General features: G+C 51.2%; 1 protein-coding gene across 1 annotated transcript in view; it reads left to right on the forward strand.

Moving 5' to 3' along the window:
- The first annotated feature begins 2121 nt into the window (after positions 1-2121).
- Positions 2122-18500, forward strand: part of LOC143975948 (von Willebrand factor A domain-containing protein 5A-like) — an 86608-nt gene continuing 70229 nt past the window's right edge. The window contains exons 1-2 of the mRNA XM_077478477.1: positions 2122-2154; positions 2849-2878. Coding sequence (XP_077334603.1) covers positions 2122-2154; positions 2849-2878 — 63 coding nt within the window. The remainder of the gene's footprint in view (positions 2155-2848; positions 2879-18500) is intronic.

Genomic DNA, 18500 nt, shown 5'->3' on the forward strand with positions numbered 1-18500 from the left:
AGAATGCAGCACTGCCAGGCCTTGCTTCGAGAAATGCTGCATTCTGCTTTTGCGTGCGCTGGAAGAGGAGCAATTCCCTTTCCCAGAGAAGGAGTTGCGGGTACCAATCCAACAGCGCCTGCACGAAGAGGCCGGTTTGAAGATGTGTTGGTGACTTCGGATATGAGGTCATTCTTTCAGCTGACCCATCGACAGGTGTCATCCGGATCCAGCATCAGGGAACGTCTAGACCGTCAGGTGTCTGACTACATCGGGTTAATGGCCGATGTGGACGCTCTGAGGAGTGATGAACCCCTGGACTACTGGGTGGGCAGGCTTGACCTCTGGCCAGAGCTTGCCCAATTTGCAATCGAACTGTTGGCTTGCCCCTCGTCCAGTGTCCTGTCCGAAAGGACGTTCAGCGCAGCAGGGGGGATCGTGACCCATAAGCATACTCACCTAGCTCACGACAGTGTTAACTACCTCACATTTCTAAAAATGAATGAGGCATGGATCTCAGAGGAATTCAACATATGTGACCAGTAGACCATGTATATGTCTATAAACTATTTTTTTAATCGAGCACAGAGACCTTCTTTCTTCATTTGGCTCACTTCCTTGTCCAAAAAAAAGCACACCGTACTATATGCCCGTACCCTCCTCTTTGAAGGGGTTGAGCGGTGTCATATTTCTACTGGGGCTGCTTATTATGAGGGGCTCCCACCATCCCTGTGCTGACTTCCTCCTGGGGCTGTACCTCTGCTGTGCATATTTTGAGTTGCTCCCACCATCCCTGTGCTATGCTCATTATGAGGGGCTCCCACCATCCCTGTGCTGTGCTGACTTACTCCTGGGGCTGCTTATTATGAGGGACTCCCACCATCCCTGTGCTATGCTGACATCCTCCTGGGGCTGCTTATTATGAGGGGCTCCCACCATCCCTGTGCTATTCTCATTATGAGGGGCTCCCACCATCCCTGAGCTATGCTGACTTCCTCCTGGGGCTGCTTACGGTGCAGGTGTCAGTGCTGTATATCACGGTGCTGATGTCAGTGCTCTCTGTCACGGTGCTGCTGTCAGTGCTGTATATCATGGTGCTGGTGTGAGTGCTTTATGTCACGCTGCTGATGTCAGTGCTCTCTATCACGGTGCTGCTGTCAGTGCTGTATATCACAGTGCTGGTGTGAGTGCTTTATGTCACGCTGCTGATGTCAGTGCTCTCTATCACGGTGCTGTTGTCATTGCTGTATGTCACGCTGCTGGTGATCATCTCCTGCACCCTCTTCTTTGCCTACTCTGGTCCCTGACCTTTCCTCTCCTCCATTGCCTTCATGCGCTCCACAGTCCTGAATTGTCACAACAATTTCCCATATAAAAAAAGAATGCTTGTAGTTGTCGATCCCAGATTCACCTCATACATGTGTTATGTCATTGGCCATGTGGTGGGACTATGTTTGCACAGTTATTAATTATTTTGTGACTGCAAATTTGACCTATAGGTCCGCGTTCATGAAACGTCCCGTCGGAAGTTCGTCCATCACTACTCCCGAATGAATGGAAGCAAGCAAACATTCATTGATGGGCACTGGTAGGCTGCACTGATTGGCGCTGGTAGGCCTCATTTGATGGGTGCTGGTGAGGCTACATTTGATGGGCCCTGGTAAGGCTGCATTTGATGGGCCTTGGTGGGCTGCATTTGATGGGTGCTTCGTTAAAAAGGTGGGGTATACATGGGCAGGGAAAAAGGGGTTGGGGTCAGGGGTGGAGCGGCAAAATTAGGTTTCGCCTAGGGTACAAAAAACCTTGCACCAGCCCTGCACACAGCAATCGTCCACTCACTCCAGCACATTGAACACTCTAGGGGTTTTCTTTTAAAATGTATTTGCCTGTAGACACAGGAAAGGATTTGGGGTAATGTGGGACCCTACAAAACACCAGTTATTGTTAGTAGAGGAAATGTCTTGCTCGGTATCAGTAGCACAAGTACAGATAGACTGGAACAGTCTATAGGTTCAAGGCTGGGGGCCATGAAGTAGCCTTAGCACAGGTAAAAATGGACTGGAACAGTCTACAGGTTCATGGCTGGGGACCATGAAGTAGCCTTAGCACAGGTAAAAATGGACTGGAACAGTCTACAGGTTCATGGCTGGGGACCATGAAGTAGCCTTAGCACAGGTAAAAATGGACTGGAACAGTCTACAGGTTCATGGCTTTGGACTATTAAGTAGGTTTAGCAAAGGTAAATGTAGATTGAAACAGTCTAAAGGTTCATGGCTGGGAACCGTAAAGTAGGTTGAAGGTCAGGCAAAGGTATACTGGAACAGTCTATCAGTTCATAGCTGGGGAACATGAAGTAGCTTAAAGAGGAGGGCCGGTTATACAAAAAAAAAAAAAAAAAAAAAGTCAGCAGCTGCAAACACTGCAGCTGCTGACTTAATCAACACACTCACCTGTCCAGGGTGCCCGCGATGTCGGCTGCCCGAGGCCGACCCGTCCCTCGGCTCTTGGGTCCCGGTGCTGCCATTCCTTGTAAGGGAAACAGGCAGTGGAGTCTTACGGCTTCACTGCCCGTTTCCTACTGCACATGCGCGAGTCCCGCAGCTACTGCGCATGCGCGAGTCCCGCAGCGCTTTCTGAATGGGACGCGCTGTGTTCTGGAACACACAGTTCCCAGAACACAGCGCGACTCATTACCCAGAAGACGCCGCGACGAAGACAGAAGACAGAAGATCTCCGCGGAGGAGGAAGAGGAAGATTAGGAGAAAGTGCCTAGCAACAGGCATTTCTGGTAAGTAAAAAAAAAAATTTTTTTTAATTTTTTTTTTTTTTTATATTTTTTTGTAATTTTTAATATTTTTTTTGTTTTCAGGGTGGCCCTCCACTTCAAGAACAAGTAAAGGTAGGTTGAAGGTCAGGCAAAGGTAGACTGCAACAGTCTATAGGTTCATGGCCAAGTCCATGAAGTAGCTTTAGAACAAGTAAAGGTAGACTGGAAGAGTTTACAGGTCCACAGTTAGGGACCATGATGTAGGTTGAAGGTCAGGCAAAGGTATTGGTTCATGGCCAAGTCCATGAAGTAGCTTTAGCAAAGGTAAAGGCAGACTAGAACAGTCTACAGGTTCAGGGCTGGGGGCCACGAAGTAACTTTTGCTCGGGTAAGAGACTCTACTCATTGGAACAAAATCAATCCATACATGCAGCCTTGACCCGTGTATAACCTAGGTGACTTCTTCCCCTTTCAATCTTTTCCCACTGCTACGCCCCTTAACTTCTAAACACCCCAGAAACTGAGACCACACCAATCTGGAGTAAAACATGGCCGTAGCAGCCAATTAACTTTATTATAAAATTATTCAAAATAATTACCATAAATAACATAAATAACATAAATAACATAATTAACAAATTTAAACTAAAGTATTAAGGCACTTCCTCCCATAAACTCCTCCCGTTGGTCTGTGCTAAGATACCCACCAAAAACACCATCATAAAAAACTTCCGGCACTGCGGTCCCCAACTCTAATAGACCTCAAGCTGCCAAACTAGCTCAGAGGCCAAACACTGACCGCAGTGCACCTAATACCAATTTCAGCTAAAAAACCCCTGTTAGCTGTACACCACCGACGGGTACTATCACCGATAGGTCCCGCACTCTTCGATCACTGGGGTAAATCCATTCATCTGCACAGACCAACACCATGCCACCGCACGCAAGGGCAAAACCTTACCCTTGCGTGCCCTGCCACACCCTCAATGCCCTCTGAATGCCATCCTGAATACCCAGGGACCATAAATCCGTCCCTACATCATTCAGGTGCACCCCATCTCTCCTCAGGTAGCGCCAAGTGTCCACCTCCAACTCCAAGTGCCTCACTGCCAACCCCCCATTCCTGACCACAAAACCGCTAATCTCTTTGTTGATCTTCTTTCTGGCCCTGTTAATTTTGTCAACGGACCTTGCGAACCTCCAGGACGTACGACCCACCATGTCCGACCACACAATGAGCATGCGTGGGAAGGCAAGGCGGAGCTGCCAAAAATCCAGCTTAATGGCCTTCACTAAATCCAGCATTGTTGAAACACCCAAGTCGTTGCCTCCAACGTGCAACACCAGCACATCAGGAGGCCCGCCCAGGCGCGCAATTCTATGCACTTCCACCACCGCCCTGTCCCATAGCATGCCCGGCACCCCCAGCCACCGTATAACTGCATCCTGCCTGGAAAAGCCGAGTTGACGACCGTCCGGGCGGGCATCCCCCCGTCTGGCCCCCCAACAAACATAAGAGTGGCCAACTATCCACACCAACCCCTGCCGTCCGCCTGTAAGAAAAAAGAGAGAAGACATATGCCCAACGTCAATAAGAAACACCAAACCGCCCACACCCCCCTACCAATCCCCTCCTGAAGTTAAACCACTAAATGCGGGCGTACATAAGACAGGAACCGCCGAGATTCCCATCGCCCAATGCGCTTTACCGCCGCTTCATCCAAACCCCACCGAACCGCTTCCGTCGCCGCCCCTATACGGAAAGAATGCGAAGAGAATTTTTGCTCCCCCAAACCCAACGCTACCAGGCATCGCTTAAAAATGGCCGTAAACTGAAAACGCGAAAGCGACCGTCCATCCTGATGTACCAAAAAGGACCCGCCCACAACCGGACGCACCCCCAAAAAACTGCGCACCAACCCAATAGGGCACAAGGGCGAACCGGGCAGCGCAAACACTTGCACCATCCTACCCTTGCCCCGCTGATCCGTTTTTGACCGGCTCACCAGAACGGACAGCCGGTCACTCTCACACACCACCTCATCCACTCCCAGACCCCCTTGTTGCCGCTGGGACGGGCTTACCAACTCGCTAACCCGAAAAGCCCCAAAAAACGCCAACGCAAAAGCCGCCCTAAACAAGGCCACCTCATAGCTCGAGGAACAAATCCCAGAAAGCTGCGTCAGCAACTCCCCTAACAGCGTGAACGAAACCGGGCGCCTAGCATCCCTGCTAGGATGTGCGCGTCTATAACCCTTCATGGCCTGCCGCACCCAAAAATCCTTGGTCAAGTCAGGTAAACCCCGCAACTTGAACCAAAATGCCAGCCCAGCCAACTTTTTATTAAGCCCTGACACGGAAACCCCCGATTCCAAATTCCTGGAAACAAAATAAATCACCAGCAAACGGAAGTCCCGATCCTCCCGACCCCCAGCAACCTGCTCCACAAAGGCGGCCCATTCCGCCCACACTTTACTATACGCTGACCACGTAGTCTCGCTCACCGACCGCCTGATCCAACCGGCTATTCCTCCAAAGCAATCTTCCATAGCCATTCCGGGCAAGGGACCCCGCGTTCCTCCGCCCCCGGTGCCAACTCCCGAAACCTGTCCCACTGGAAGCGAGACAAAGCATCAGCGATAACGTTCTCCACCCCCGGAAGATGTACAGCGTATAGAAAAACGTTTAACTGTAAACAGCGCAGAACCAGGTGCCTGAGCAACCTGACCACCGGCGGAGACGCCGCAGAAACCCGGTTGAGCACTTGAACCACCCCCAGGTTGTCCCCATGGAAACGCACTTTTAGATTCCGAAACTCCTCGCCCCACAATTCCACCGCCAGCACCACCGGAAAGAGTTCCAGCAGCAACATGTTCTTGACCAGGCCCGCCGCCTTCCACGACTCCGGCCATGGCCCCGCGCTCCACCTTCCTTGGAAAAAGGCCCCAAAACCTGCCGCCCCTGCAGCATCCGTGTAAAGCTCCAGGTCAAAGTTGCTGACCGGGCCCGACATCCACAGCGCCCTGCCGTTGAAGTTAGCCAGGAACGCGTGCCAAGTCGCCAGATCCTCCCTATGTGCTTTTACCAGACGCACATAGTGCTTGGGCGAAGTAGCCCCCGCGGTGCTGGCCGACAGCCGTCGGCAAAACACCCTCCCCATGGGCAGTATGCGACACGCGAAGTTCAACTTACCCAACAAAGATTGCAACGGCCTAAGCTGAACCTTGCGCAGCCCTAGCATCCCACGAATGTCATCCTGCAGCGCCTTCAGTTTGTCCTCCGGCAGCCTACATTCCATCCTTTCCGAATCCAAAACAATACCCAGGAAACTCAACACCGTGCGCGGACCCTCCATCTTGTCCGGCGCCAGAGGAACTCCAAACTTGTCGGCAACATGCTCCAACGTAGCCAACAACACCGCGCAGACTTCGGAAGCAGGCGGGCCCACGCAGAGGAAGTCGTCCAGGTAGTGTATTACTGAATTCAGTCCCGCGACGTCCCGCACAACCCATTCCAAAAAGGAACTGAATTTCTCGAACAGCGCGCACGAGACGGAGCAGCCCATAGGCAAGCACCGATCTACATAAAACTCCTCCTGCCACTTACAGCCCAGTAGGCGGAAGCTATCAGGATGTACGGGAAGCAATCGGAAAGCCGATTCAATATCAGTCTTCGCCATCAGCGCCCCCTTGCCATATTTGCGAACCCAAAAAACTGCCGCATCAAACGACGTATAAGACACCGCACAAATGGCGGGATCAATGGCGTCGTTCACCGACCCACCTTTTGGATATGACAGATGATGAATCAACCTGAATTTGTTGGGCTCTTTCTTGGGCACCACACCCAACGGCGAGACCACCAAATTCGGAATAGGCGCCACTGAAAAGGGGCCCCCCATGCGCCCCAACGACACTTCCTTTCGCAATTTTTCCGACACCACCTCCGCGTGTTGCAAAGCCGACCGCAGATTGCGGGCCAAGGGGGGCGCTACACCCAACTGCGCCGGAATCCGAAACCCCTCCGCAAACCCCTGTGCCAGCAATTGCGCCGCCCCCCGATCAGGATATCTAGCGAGGAAAGGCAACATCTTTCCCACCCTCACCGGCGTGGTCCCCTTTTCCCACAGCATCACTGGGCCTGCCTTTTCCTTGTTTAAAACAGCGGGACAAGGGATGTCCCCCCCCACCACAGCCGGAGCACTCATGCTTGTACTTGCACGACCCTCCGAACTTGCAGGCGCCCTCGTTGTACTGCCAGCACACCCCTTTTTTTCTTGTGGCCGATTGTCCAGAGGCAGCGGACCCACCGGCCCCACCCTGAAAAAACTGGCTGGGCGACCGCGCTGAGGTCATAAGGCGCATCCACAAACTGATGTCCTTATGATCCCATCTTAAAGACGGGCGAATAGCCCTCCGCTGACGAAATTGTTCGTCGTACCGCAACCAAGACGTTCCACCGTAGACTCGATATGCTTCTCCCACGGCGTCCAGGTAGCAGAAAAGGGCCGAACAGTGCTCCGGGTTCCTTTCCCCTATCACGCTTGCCAATATGGCGAACGCCTGCAGCCAATTCGCAAACGTCCGCGGAATGAGCCTATATCTCCTCTTCTCCTCGTCCTCCTTCTTGTGGTCCTCCGGCCTAACCCTATCGAGATTAAACTTCTCCAGTGGCAGGAGAGCGAAAATCTCCACGTATTCGTCCTTCCAGATCTTCTCCTTAACTTCCGGCTTCAAATGGGCCCCCAGGGGCCCCTCGAAGCACACATAAACCTCGCATTTCGCCGCATCCGCTAGGCGAACCAAGTCCTGCTTCTGTGCGGTGTCCGCGGTGGCCCCCCCCCCGGGCGACCCTTCCACTCCCTGCTCAGCCACCGTCGCCGCCAGGGCGGCCGGTGCCACCACCGGGGCGGCAGGCGCCGCCGTCTCCACCGACATGCTCACCGCACCCCCTGACCCCCCCCCAGCACCACCCACCCCCGCGCTCGGGCCCACCCACGCCGCCGTCGGGGGCAGACCCCCGCCCGACTCAAAACGCTGGACCAACTCCTTCAGGCCCGCCAGGAACTCCCGCAAACCCGCGTCCCCCACCTCACGGCCGGACGCCCCCGCCTGCGGAGTGGCCGATGCGGCCCCCGACGGCCGCCCCTTGCGGACCCGCCCCACCCCCACACCCCCCCCCACATCACCATTCAAAGCAGATAAAAAATGTAAGGACTCACCGTGTTGCCTGGATGGAGCCCCACCAGCCGAAGGTCCCGAGTCCACCACCGCCGGACGCTCCTGCTGCCCATTGTCGTCCGACTGCGACAGCTCCCCCTCCGAGCGACTTTCCGGGAGTTCCTCTTCGCTAGCAGACTGCCCTCCAGCGGACGCGTCGCTGGATGCCGGGGATCCGCGGACCATCCTCTTCTTCCGCAACGCACCAGATCCGCATGCCGACTTTCGCACCGCCTTCCCGCGACCCTCTTGCTGCTGCCCGCAGTGCCGCTCAAGGCCACTGCCCGACGCCAGCACGACTCCACCGCCAGCCTGCGCCCGGTGACCCCCAGCCGGAGTCCCCTGCCGTTTGCCAGTCCCAGAGGGGCCACCTGCTGTCTGTCCTTGCAGCCCAGCAGCCATCTTCTCCTGCAGTCCACCGGAAAGCCCCGCCCCCGCCGCCGCCATGCCAGGAGTCGGGGCCCTGTGCTCCACACGTGGCCTCCCCACCCTCCCAGAACCAGTCTTCCCCCTGCCAGGCTCCCTCTCCACCCGGCCAGTCTCATGTGTCCTCTTCCTGGAGCCCCCCCCCGCCGACGGCGCCGCCGTTCGCGTCCCGGGCGGGCCAGAGGGGGGGCGAAGACCCCCACCGCGTGTACCAACAGTCCCAGGGGGGGTGGGGAAGGGGGGGGGATCCGGCGAAAAACGGTCCGGAGGCCGCGAGCGCCGCGCTCGCGCCGTCTCCCGGCCGGGCCGCACTGCCGCTGGGGTCGACTCACCCAGCGCCGCTGCTAGCCGTGCCTCCAGCCATCCAGGGCCCCTGGACGCCGATTCCGCCTTCAGCCGGGCAAAAAGGTCTTCCACCGCCGCCATCGCTCTGCTCAGCTCGCTCCTACTCTGCAGACTGAGGAGGGGAGGAGCCACCCCCTCTAAACTAAACTTCTGCTCCTGCTCCTCCCCTCCCAGAACGAAACCTTGTACCGCCCTCTCAGTCCCTGTTAACCCTGGTCATGCCGCCCTGCGCCTACTCTGTCGGGTTCTGCTCCGGGCTTTCTTTTGTAGAGTTGTCCAGCATTCAGTCCAAAATGGGGTCTAGAGGCAAGAAGATGGGCAGGGGCAGGGCCGCTGATAGAAATCATGGGGCCCCGTACAGCCTATCTGACGGGGCCCCCTTCAGCTCCACCCTGGCCCCGCCCCTGGTCCCTCCTTTAGCCCCACCCCTGGCCCCACCCATTGCCCCTCCCCAGACCCCGCCTTGAAACAAAGTGTAGGTTTGTCTACAAGTGATATTTGTTTTTCTCCAGTCAGTTATAGGTTTGATTATCCAAAAGAAATACTGTTTTCAAATGAGAACATACCTCTTTAATATCTATATGTAATACAAACCATTAATGAATAAATAAAATGGTATTTTGGAGAGTATTGGCAGGGTAAGTATTGCAGAGTATTGGCAGGGTAAGTATTGCAGAGTATTGGCAGGGTAAGTATTGCAGGGTATTGCCAGGGTATTGGCGGGGTATGTATTGCAGAGTATTGGCGGGGTATGTATTGCAGAGTATTGGCAGGGTATTGGCGGGGTATGTATTGCAGAGTATTGGCGGGGTATGTATTGCAGAGTATTGGCGGGGTAAGTATTGCAGAGTATTGGCAGGGTAAGTATTGCAGAGTATTGGCAGGGTAAGTATTGCAGAGTATTGGCAGGGTAAGTATTGCAGAGTATTGCCAGGGTATTGGCGGGGTATTGGCGGGGTATGTATTGCAGAGTATTGGCGGGGTATGTATTGCAGAGTATTGGCGGGGTAAGTATTGCAGAGTATTGGCGGGGTAAGTATTGCAGAGTATTGGCGGGTAGGGATGAGCTTCGTGTTCGAGTCGAACGTACGTTCGACTCGAACATTGGCTGTTCGTGCGTTCGGCGAATTCCGAACGTTTTGGCCGCTCGCATCAAAATTCGAGTGACGCACGCGCGGACCATAATGCACTGCGTTGGCGCAGTGCATTGCTGCCCGATGATTGGCCAAGCATGCACTGTGACCCCGCATGCTTGGCCAATCGCAGCGCCGGCAGCGAGGAGAGCCATGATTGGCCACAGGCATCCTGCCTGTGGCCAATCATAGCTCAGGCTGTGTAGTGCACGCCCCACACTATATAAGGCAGCCTTTGAGGCGGCCTCCTGTAGTGTGTTACTTAGCATCTGAAGCAGTGGGTGTTCTGTGTACCTTCAACACAGTACACACCAATCGTTTTTGGCTGATTTCCTAGCTTGCTGCTGTGTAGTGGTTGTTGTCTGTGCCCTGACTGCAGTATACACCACTATATTCACCTCACCTATATAGCTAGTGATCTAGCTTTAACCACTTAACAACTGCCCATTGCCGATTAACGGCTTCAGGGGGGTTGTTTAACTCTGAGAGGCCGTTAATTAACGGCCTCCCAGAATTCTGCTCTCGCGTGCCCCGAGGTGTGCGCACTCGAGAGCATCCGTGACCGCCGGGTCGCATCACGGATCACGGTAAACGGCCGCTCATAGCGGCCGTTTACCACGTGATTGCTCCGTCAAATGACGGAGTGATCACTTGGAAACAAACCGGCGTCATGTTATGACGCCTGTTCCTCCCTCCCCTCTCTGTACCGATCGGTACAGCGGAGGGGAAAGAGATCGGTGTCAGCAGCGATGTGGGCTGCATCTGCAGTGCCCACATCGCTGCTCACCGAATATAACCCCTCAATTCCCTGCCAATACTCTGCAATACCAGTGCATACTCTGCAGTACCCTGCCATTACTCTGCAGTACCCCCCATTACTCTGCAGTACCCCCCATTACTTTGCAGTACCCCCCATTACTCTGCAGTAACCCCCAATACTCTGCAGTACCCCCAATACTCTGCAGTACCCTGCCATTACTCTGTAGTACCCCCCAATACTCTGCAGTACCCTGCCATTACTCTGTAGTACCCCCCAATACTCTGCAGTACCCTGCTATTACTCTGTAGTACCCCGCCAATACTCTGTAATACCCTGCCATAAATTGCCATACCCAGACATACTCGGAGATACCCAGCCATACTCGGTGATACCCTGAAATACCCAGCCATAGACGCCCCCCACCCCTCACCGCCCTCCGGTGCTTCTACCAACTCGCCAGTACAATCAAAGCCAGAATCTTTTTTTTATTTTTTATTTCAGGCTTCCCAGCCTAGAGGTGAGATGTGGGGTCATATTGACCCCCCAGATTTCACTGTAAAGAGGACCTGTCACCCCATATTCCTATTACAAGGGATGTTTACATTTCTTGTAATAGGAATAAAAGTGATCAAAAATATATTTTTGGGGGAAAAAATGTCAAACTAAAATAAATAAAGTAAAATGAACAATAAAAAAATAAAATAAAAATTAAAGCGCCCATGTCCCCATGTGCTCGCATGTGCCACACATGTGAGGTATCGCCGAGAATGTTAGAGCGAGAGCAATAATTCTAGTCCTAGACCTCCTCTGCAACTCAAAACATGTAACCAGTAAAAAAAAAATTAAAGCGTCGCCTATGGGGATTTTTTAAGTAGCGACGTTTGGCGCCATTCCACGGGCATGTGCATTTTTGAAGAGTGACATGTTTGATATCTATTTACTCAGCATAACTTCATCTTTCACTTTATGCAAACATTGGGCTAACAAGTGGTTAATAATAGAGCTTGCAGTCAGTAGTGTTAGGAGATAGTGCGTGCTGTCTGCGTGCTCTGTTCCCAGTACATACCGCTATAATATATGGCAGGCCCCTACTTTCAAACATCCAACTTACAAACATCTCCTACTTGCAAATGCAAGGAGACAGCAGCAAGTGAGATGAAAAAAGATGGACGACAAAACAAATTATACAGGGGTGATAACCCTTCCCTATGTTTTCCAAAAAGCTTAAAGATAGTTTTTTTGACTGGAGCTACACTTTAAAAATGTACCGGTTGAAAATGACAAACAGATTCAACTTAACACAACAAACCTACACAGTCCCTGTCTTGTTTGCACCGCCTGTATACTGCTGTTCTGAGTATATAGGGCCTGGGGGCCACACGCATTTCCTTTTTTTAATATGGGTACGAGGTTCCCCTTAATATGCGTACAAGACCCAAATAGGCTGGTAATGGGCAGGGAGGGCTACCCATGCCATTTTTCTCAATAATTTTCAACCATATTGCAGGAACCAGATATAACATTAAAACCGCAAGCAGTTTTAAATGGTGTTATTTCCGTTTAATGTCATTTTGTGCAGGGACTGTTCTAAACACGGGAAACACGTGGCACTTCACAGGCATACTACAGACACCCCCCAGGCACCATATTTAAAGGAATATTTCACTTTTTTTTTTTCACTTTAATCGTCATTAAAATCAGTGCTCCCGCCAAAACGGCCGTTTTTAAAACTTTTTTTTTGCAGTGACCCATGTCCCCTGAGGCAGGAGGCAGGTCCCCAAACCCTTTTTAGGACACTATCTTGCATATTAGCCGTTAAAATTAGCACTTTCCAATTCGAACGTTCGAGTCCCATAGACTTCAATGGGGTTCTAACGTTCGTACCGAACGCGGGGGTCGTTCGCAAGTTCTGGTGCGAACCGAACCGGGGGGTGTTCGGCTCATCCCTATTGGCGGGGTATGTATTGCAGAGTATTGGCAGGGTAAGTATTGCAGAGTATTGGCAGGGTAAGTATTGCAGGGTATTGGCAGAGTAAGTATTGCAGAGCATTGGCAGAGTATTGGCAGGGTAAGTATTGCAGAGTATTGGCAGGGTAGGTATAAAGTATTGCAGAGTATTGGCAGAGTATGTATTGCAGAGTATTGGCAGGGTATGTATTGGCAGGGTATGTATTGCAGAGTATGTATTGCAGAGTATGTATTGCAGAGTATGTATTGCAGAGTATGTATTGCAGCGTATGTATTGCAGAGTATGTATTGCAGAGTATGTATTGCAGAGTATATATTGCAGAGTATGTATTGCAGAGTATGTATTGCAGAGTATGTATTGCAGAGTATGTATTGCAGAGTATGTATTGCAGAGTATGTATTGCAGAGTATTGCAGAGTATGTATTGCAGAGTATTTGCAGAGTAGTAGTAGATGTTGAACTTCAAGCATACACCTCACCTGTGTAATTGTTAGCTCCAGCAGGGCAGCAGAGATCACTTCCTCCCTCTTCTTGAGTGTCCACAATAGCTCGATCGCCCGGCCCCTGCACTCTCTGCTCCTCTCAGGCCGCATACACACGGGCGGACTGTTCGTCCAACTTTGTCCGCTGAACAGTGTTTGGGCGGACAGTCCGCTCGTGTGTGGGCTTTCAGCGGACAGTTTCAGCGGACAGTTTGACGGACAAGGTTTTTCGGAAATTCCGTAAAACTGTCCGCTGAAACCTTGTTTCAGCGAACAGTCCGCTCGTGTGTAGGCTTGTTCGTCAAACAAAGTTGGGCGCATGCTCAGAAAGGATTTTCACTTCGAAAGCTATAATGCAGTGTATAGGACGTCGTATTTTTCGTCCCGTCGTACGTGCCGTTCACGTCATCGCGCACGGTTTCAGCAAACTGTTCGTCCGTCGTGTGTGGCCATGTCCGTCCATGCTAAGTTTGAGCGGACTGTTTGCCGAAACTGTTGGACGGACAAAGTTGGGCGAACAGTCCGCGCGTGTGTACGCGGCCTCACTCTGCTACCTCTTCTCACGCGGAGAGAGAGAGAGAGAGGAATATCACTCCGCAACACCATAGGGTATGCTGGCCTGGACTTGTGCTGTGTGCGGAGCAGGAGGAGCGGGCGCAGAAGGCGTATTCTTCCGCGCCCGAAATACAACAAATAGTCCCTCCCCTGCAGCCTCACACAGCACAGACTAATCACATCTAATAAAAAAAAAAACTTACCGAACGGGGGTGGGGTTGTGCGGACGATGATCGGTGGAGGAGAATCTTTTTTTTTTTTTTTTTTTTTTTTTTTTTTTCTTTGCAGTTCAGGTTGCCCGGGCCCCCCCTGCTGGTCAGGCCCGGTACAGCAGGGCCAGTTGTACTGGCCTATCAGCGGCCCTGGGCAGGGGAAAACAGTGGTTCCAGCTTACTTTGCTGCAAACTGACACCAATTTGCACCCCTCAGGATCACCCCACTAAGGTGGAGGCTGTTATGAAGAGGCTATAGTGTACAGACTATTCATAGGACTGCAGATGTGAGGGTAGACAGGTCCAGAAAGAGGTCAAGGCCGACAAGAGAGTAGTCAGGTCTGAGCAGAGCACTAGGCAGGCAGCTAGCAAGAATGTAGTCAGGTCTGAGCAGAGAAATAGGCCTGAAGCAAGCAAAGAGTAGTCAAGTCAATCAGGATAAATAGGCAACTGGCAGGCAAGTGTTATAGCTCTTTAGGGATAGGGTAGCTGGTGACAAGACACAAAACCAGCCACTTTAAAGACTGGATAACCCTCTAGTCAGAGGACATACCCAGTGACATTTCTGGAAACTTGGGAAGTCATGGGAGGGATTCTGTGAGTACCACTGTAAGTCCTGCCATGGATTCTAGAACTCCTGGAAGGGATTGTGAATATACCGAATTAAGTCTTTCAATAATGTTTAAGGCCTACTTAGAATATGCTGCTTAGTGACTTGTATTGTATTATCTGCCAGATTCTATTGAGTGTGCTCCATAGCTCTATAACAGGGGTCTGATGGGAAAAGTCCTGTCTGTTAGATGGCCAACTTTTGGTTTGTAATAATTGAGTTGGACCAATCTCTAATGTAATGCAAATTACGCTCCCTTGGCCTCTGCGATTCTGCTTTATCCTGGTTTTCCTCCTTACCTATCTCAGCGCACTTTCAGTGTCACTTACAACTCCATCTCCTCTGCTCCCCTTCCTTTTTCTGTTGGGGTACCCCAAGGTTCTGTCCTTGGGCCCTTCCTATTCCCACTCTATACGTCTTTCCTGGGCCAGTTGATAAACTCTCATGGTTTCCAATACCACCTCTATGCCGACGACACCCAGATATATCTCTCCACTCCCTTAATCTCCAACTTACTGAATGACCTATCAGTATGGATGTCACACCACTTCCTCAAACTCAATCTTTCTAAAACTGAGCTTGTTATATTTCCTCCTTCACGATCCCCCCCCCCCCCCCCCCCGTGACCTCATCATTAATATCACCAACACAACCATTGGTCCCTTCACACATGCCAGGGTGCTGGGTGTAATCCTTGACTCTGACCTCTCCTTCAGCCCCCATATCCAATCACTGGCTAAATCCTGCCGCCTTCACCTCCACAACATCTCCAGAATTTGACCTTCCTGACTAATGACACCACAAAGCAACTCGTTCACTCCTTGATTATTTCCCGCCTTGACTACTGCAACTCTCTCCTCAATGGCCTACCCTTAAGCAGGCTATCCCCCCTTCAGTCTATTATGAATGCTGCTGCTGCTAGACTAATATACCTCACTAATCGTTCCGTGACTTCTGCCCCTCTCTGCAAATCCCTTCACTGGCTTCCCCTCCCCCACTGTGCAAAATTCAAAATGCTAACCATAACATACAAAGCCATCCACAACATCGCCCCCATCTACATCACCAACCTCATCTGCAGATATTGCCCTAATCGCCCCCTCTGCTCCTCCCAGGACCTCCTGCTTTCTAGCTCCCTTGTTACCTCTTTTCATGCTCGCCTTCAAGGCTTCTCCAGAGCCTCTCCCATCCTCTGGAACTCCCTGCCCCAGTCTGTCCGATCAGCCCCTACCCTGTCCACCTTTAGGAGTTTCCTGAAAACTCATTTATTCAGGGAAGCCTATCCCACACCCACCTAACTGTCCCCACCCCCATCAAAACATTCTCTGCGTCTATTACCTTTTGTACCACCACCCCCTCCCTTTAGAATGTAAGCTCTACGAGGCGGGCCCTCCTGTACCTTTTGTATTGTACTGTAATTGCGTTGTCCCCATTGTAAAGCGCTGCGTAAACTGTTGGCGCTATATAAATCGTGAATAATAATAATAATAATGCACAGCCCTGTTATACTGGAGTTCTTCAGTCTTTCTTTTGGAAACATGAGGGGTCCTTGGCTGAGGGGAGTTTCCCCTATGTGCAGGCTGAGCACCAGTTGTGGGGCTCCACCAAGTCCTGAAGGAATAGTTTGATCCTCTTGTCAGATGTGTGCCTGGAGTTCATGTGCTTGAAGAATTGGGCCTATACTAGAGTTAAAGAAATTGAATGGAGCAACAGAAGACCTCCCAGAGAACGGGGTCTGTCTGGTGTCAGCCAGATGGACCATGTGAAGTACCCCAGTCCTGGTCTGGAGCATAACACCCTGGGGGATCAGGGCAAGGGTCCCTTCTCTTCAGAGGAGGTCCATGTGTATACCCTGTGCACATTTTGTGTTTCACTTTTTTTTGCACCGGGTGGAATCTGAGTCTGTTCATACACCACAGGCTTTTTAAAAAAAAAAAAAAAAAAAAGAAGATAGTCCTAACCCAATACATCCATAACTTAATGATAGCCCCAAGCCAACACACGAATAACCTAACCATAACCCAAACCCAGCACAGCCATAATCTAACCATAGCCCTAATCCAACACATCCATAACCTAACGATAGCCATAACCCAACCCATCAATAACCTAACCATAACCCAAACCCAGCACATCCAAAATCTAACCATATCCCTAATCCAACACATCCATAACCTAACCATAGCCATAACCCAACCCATCAATAACCTAACCATAACCCAAACCCAGCACATAGACAACTACTAATAAACCGGTACAACTTGTGTAGGAGGATTTGTTTCATCTGTATCATCTGAGGTCAGTCGCTTCACTGGTATAAGTCAGTGGCTCCTTGGGGGGAAATCATCACTGCAAGAGCCTCTAATGCAGTGATGGTGAACCTTGGAACCCCAGATGTTTTGGAACTACATTTTCCATGATGTTGGGAGGTATGGCAGTAACCATGCAAAGGGTTTAGTTTGGGTAGGGGCAAGCCTTCAAAAAGTAACAATGGCAACACCGATCTTATCATAATGAGATTATAGATAGAGTTGCCCAGTCGCAAAAATATCGGTTCCCTTAAATCCTCTGAAGGACTTGGCCAGAAAACACTAGGCTTGATAAAGAGGGGGCACCGCTATTGGCAGATACAGTAGCGTTAATACTGCCACAAAGGTGAATGCTAATGGCAATGTGGCCATCTTATACTGCTAGTACCTATATACACCACAAGCCATTAGGGCCAGTATGATTGCCGGTGGTGGGGCCTTATGCTCTAGTTATAGCTCTTGGGAGAGTGTTTTGTGATCCAGGGGATCCCTGAAATTCTTGGATGGATTCTCCTTTATGGTAACAAAAGTCTGCAGGGCAAAGTGGGGAGCCCAGAGAACAATGTGGGGTGTCCACCTTTATAAATGAGAGGATATGCAGGAGAGCCCTAGTGCAATTTGTATATAAAAATTATAAGCGTTGTGACATTGGGGTGTTTAGCTCAATTGGTAGATGCATTTTTTAGTTCACATCAGGCAGGCGTTTATGGTTAAGGGCCTGGTAGCCCACGTTTATTATAAGAAAACAAAAGATTAGTTCATCCAGAAATCCCACGCAGGGGTTCAAGCTTACATTAAATACACAAAAAATCCAAATGAAAATGCTAGCCCACCTGGCTACTCTTCAGCAGTAGTGCTGCTATAGGTACTTGCTCCGTCCACCAAACTGCTTGGATGCACACAGTCTTAGGCTCCTTGGCCGCACACAGCTTCAAGCCCTTTAACAGACAGCTTTGGACTCCTTGGACGCACACAGCTTCAACCCTTCAACGCACACAGCTTTGGGCTCTTTGGACGCACACAGCTTCAAGCTACTCCACTCCACCATCCCTCACTATATGGCCTGTGTGCAGCTGGGCACACACCCTGCTCGTTATCACCAAGACCTGGACACAGGGTTGGAGATCCCTCTTTCCTCCAATTTCACAGGGACAGAGCCTCGCTCTGTCACATATCCCCCCCCTTTGTTTCGATCCGGAGGGAGGAACACCAGCACCCATCATGATGGTTGGGACACCTCTGTGCTGGCTGTCAGCCACGTAGGCCCAACCTTTTTCCGGGTGTGCTTCCAGGAACACTCCCCCCCTTTGTTTCGACCCAGAGGGCGGAACCCCCAAGTTACTTTTGGCACCTCTGTGCCAGATACCATTTACAGAAGTACACTCCTGTCCAACCTTGCTTCTCCTAACGGGGAACTCTACCCAATGCCTCCTTTGGTGTCTCCCTCTAAGCCTTACTGTCACTCTGCTATGAGCTTTGATGCAACCTTCCCAACTTTTCTTCCGAGTGCATTTCCATAAGCACTTCCTCTCCTGAAATCTTAATGGGTTCCCGTTGGTCTTTCTACCAACCCTTCTGCCTCCACGCTTCAGGTTCCCAGGTTTCCCCAAAACTTTCTCAGCAGTACTGTTCTGAGACTGTAGGGGGCCTATTTCCATAGTGTTTAGAACGGAAACCCACCTCTTATTTCTGGTACCTGACTCAGCAGTCACTAATTGATTACCAGGTTTACCTG

The sequence above is a fragment of the Lithobates pipiens genome, unplaced genomic scaffold (assembly GCF_037356315.1).
Source record: "Lithobates pipiens isolate NorthernLeopardFrog02 unplaced genomic scaffold, aLitPip1_a1.2 Scaffold_13, whole genome shotgun sequence".
Lineage (NCBI taxonomy): Eukaryota > Metazoa > Chordata > Amphibia > Anura > Ranidae > Lithobates > Lithobates pipiens.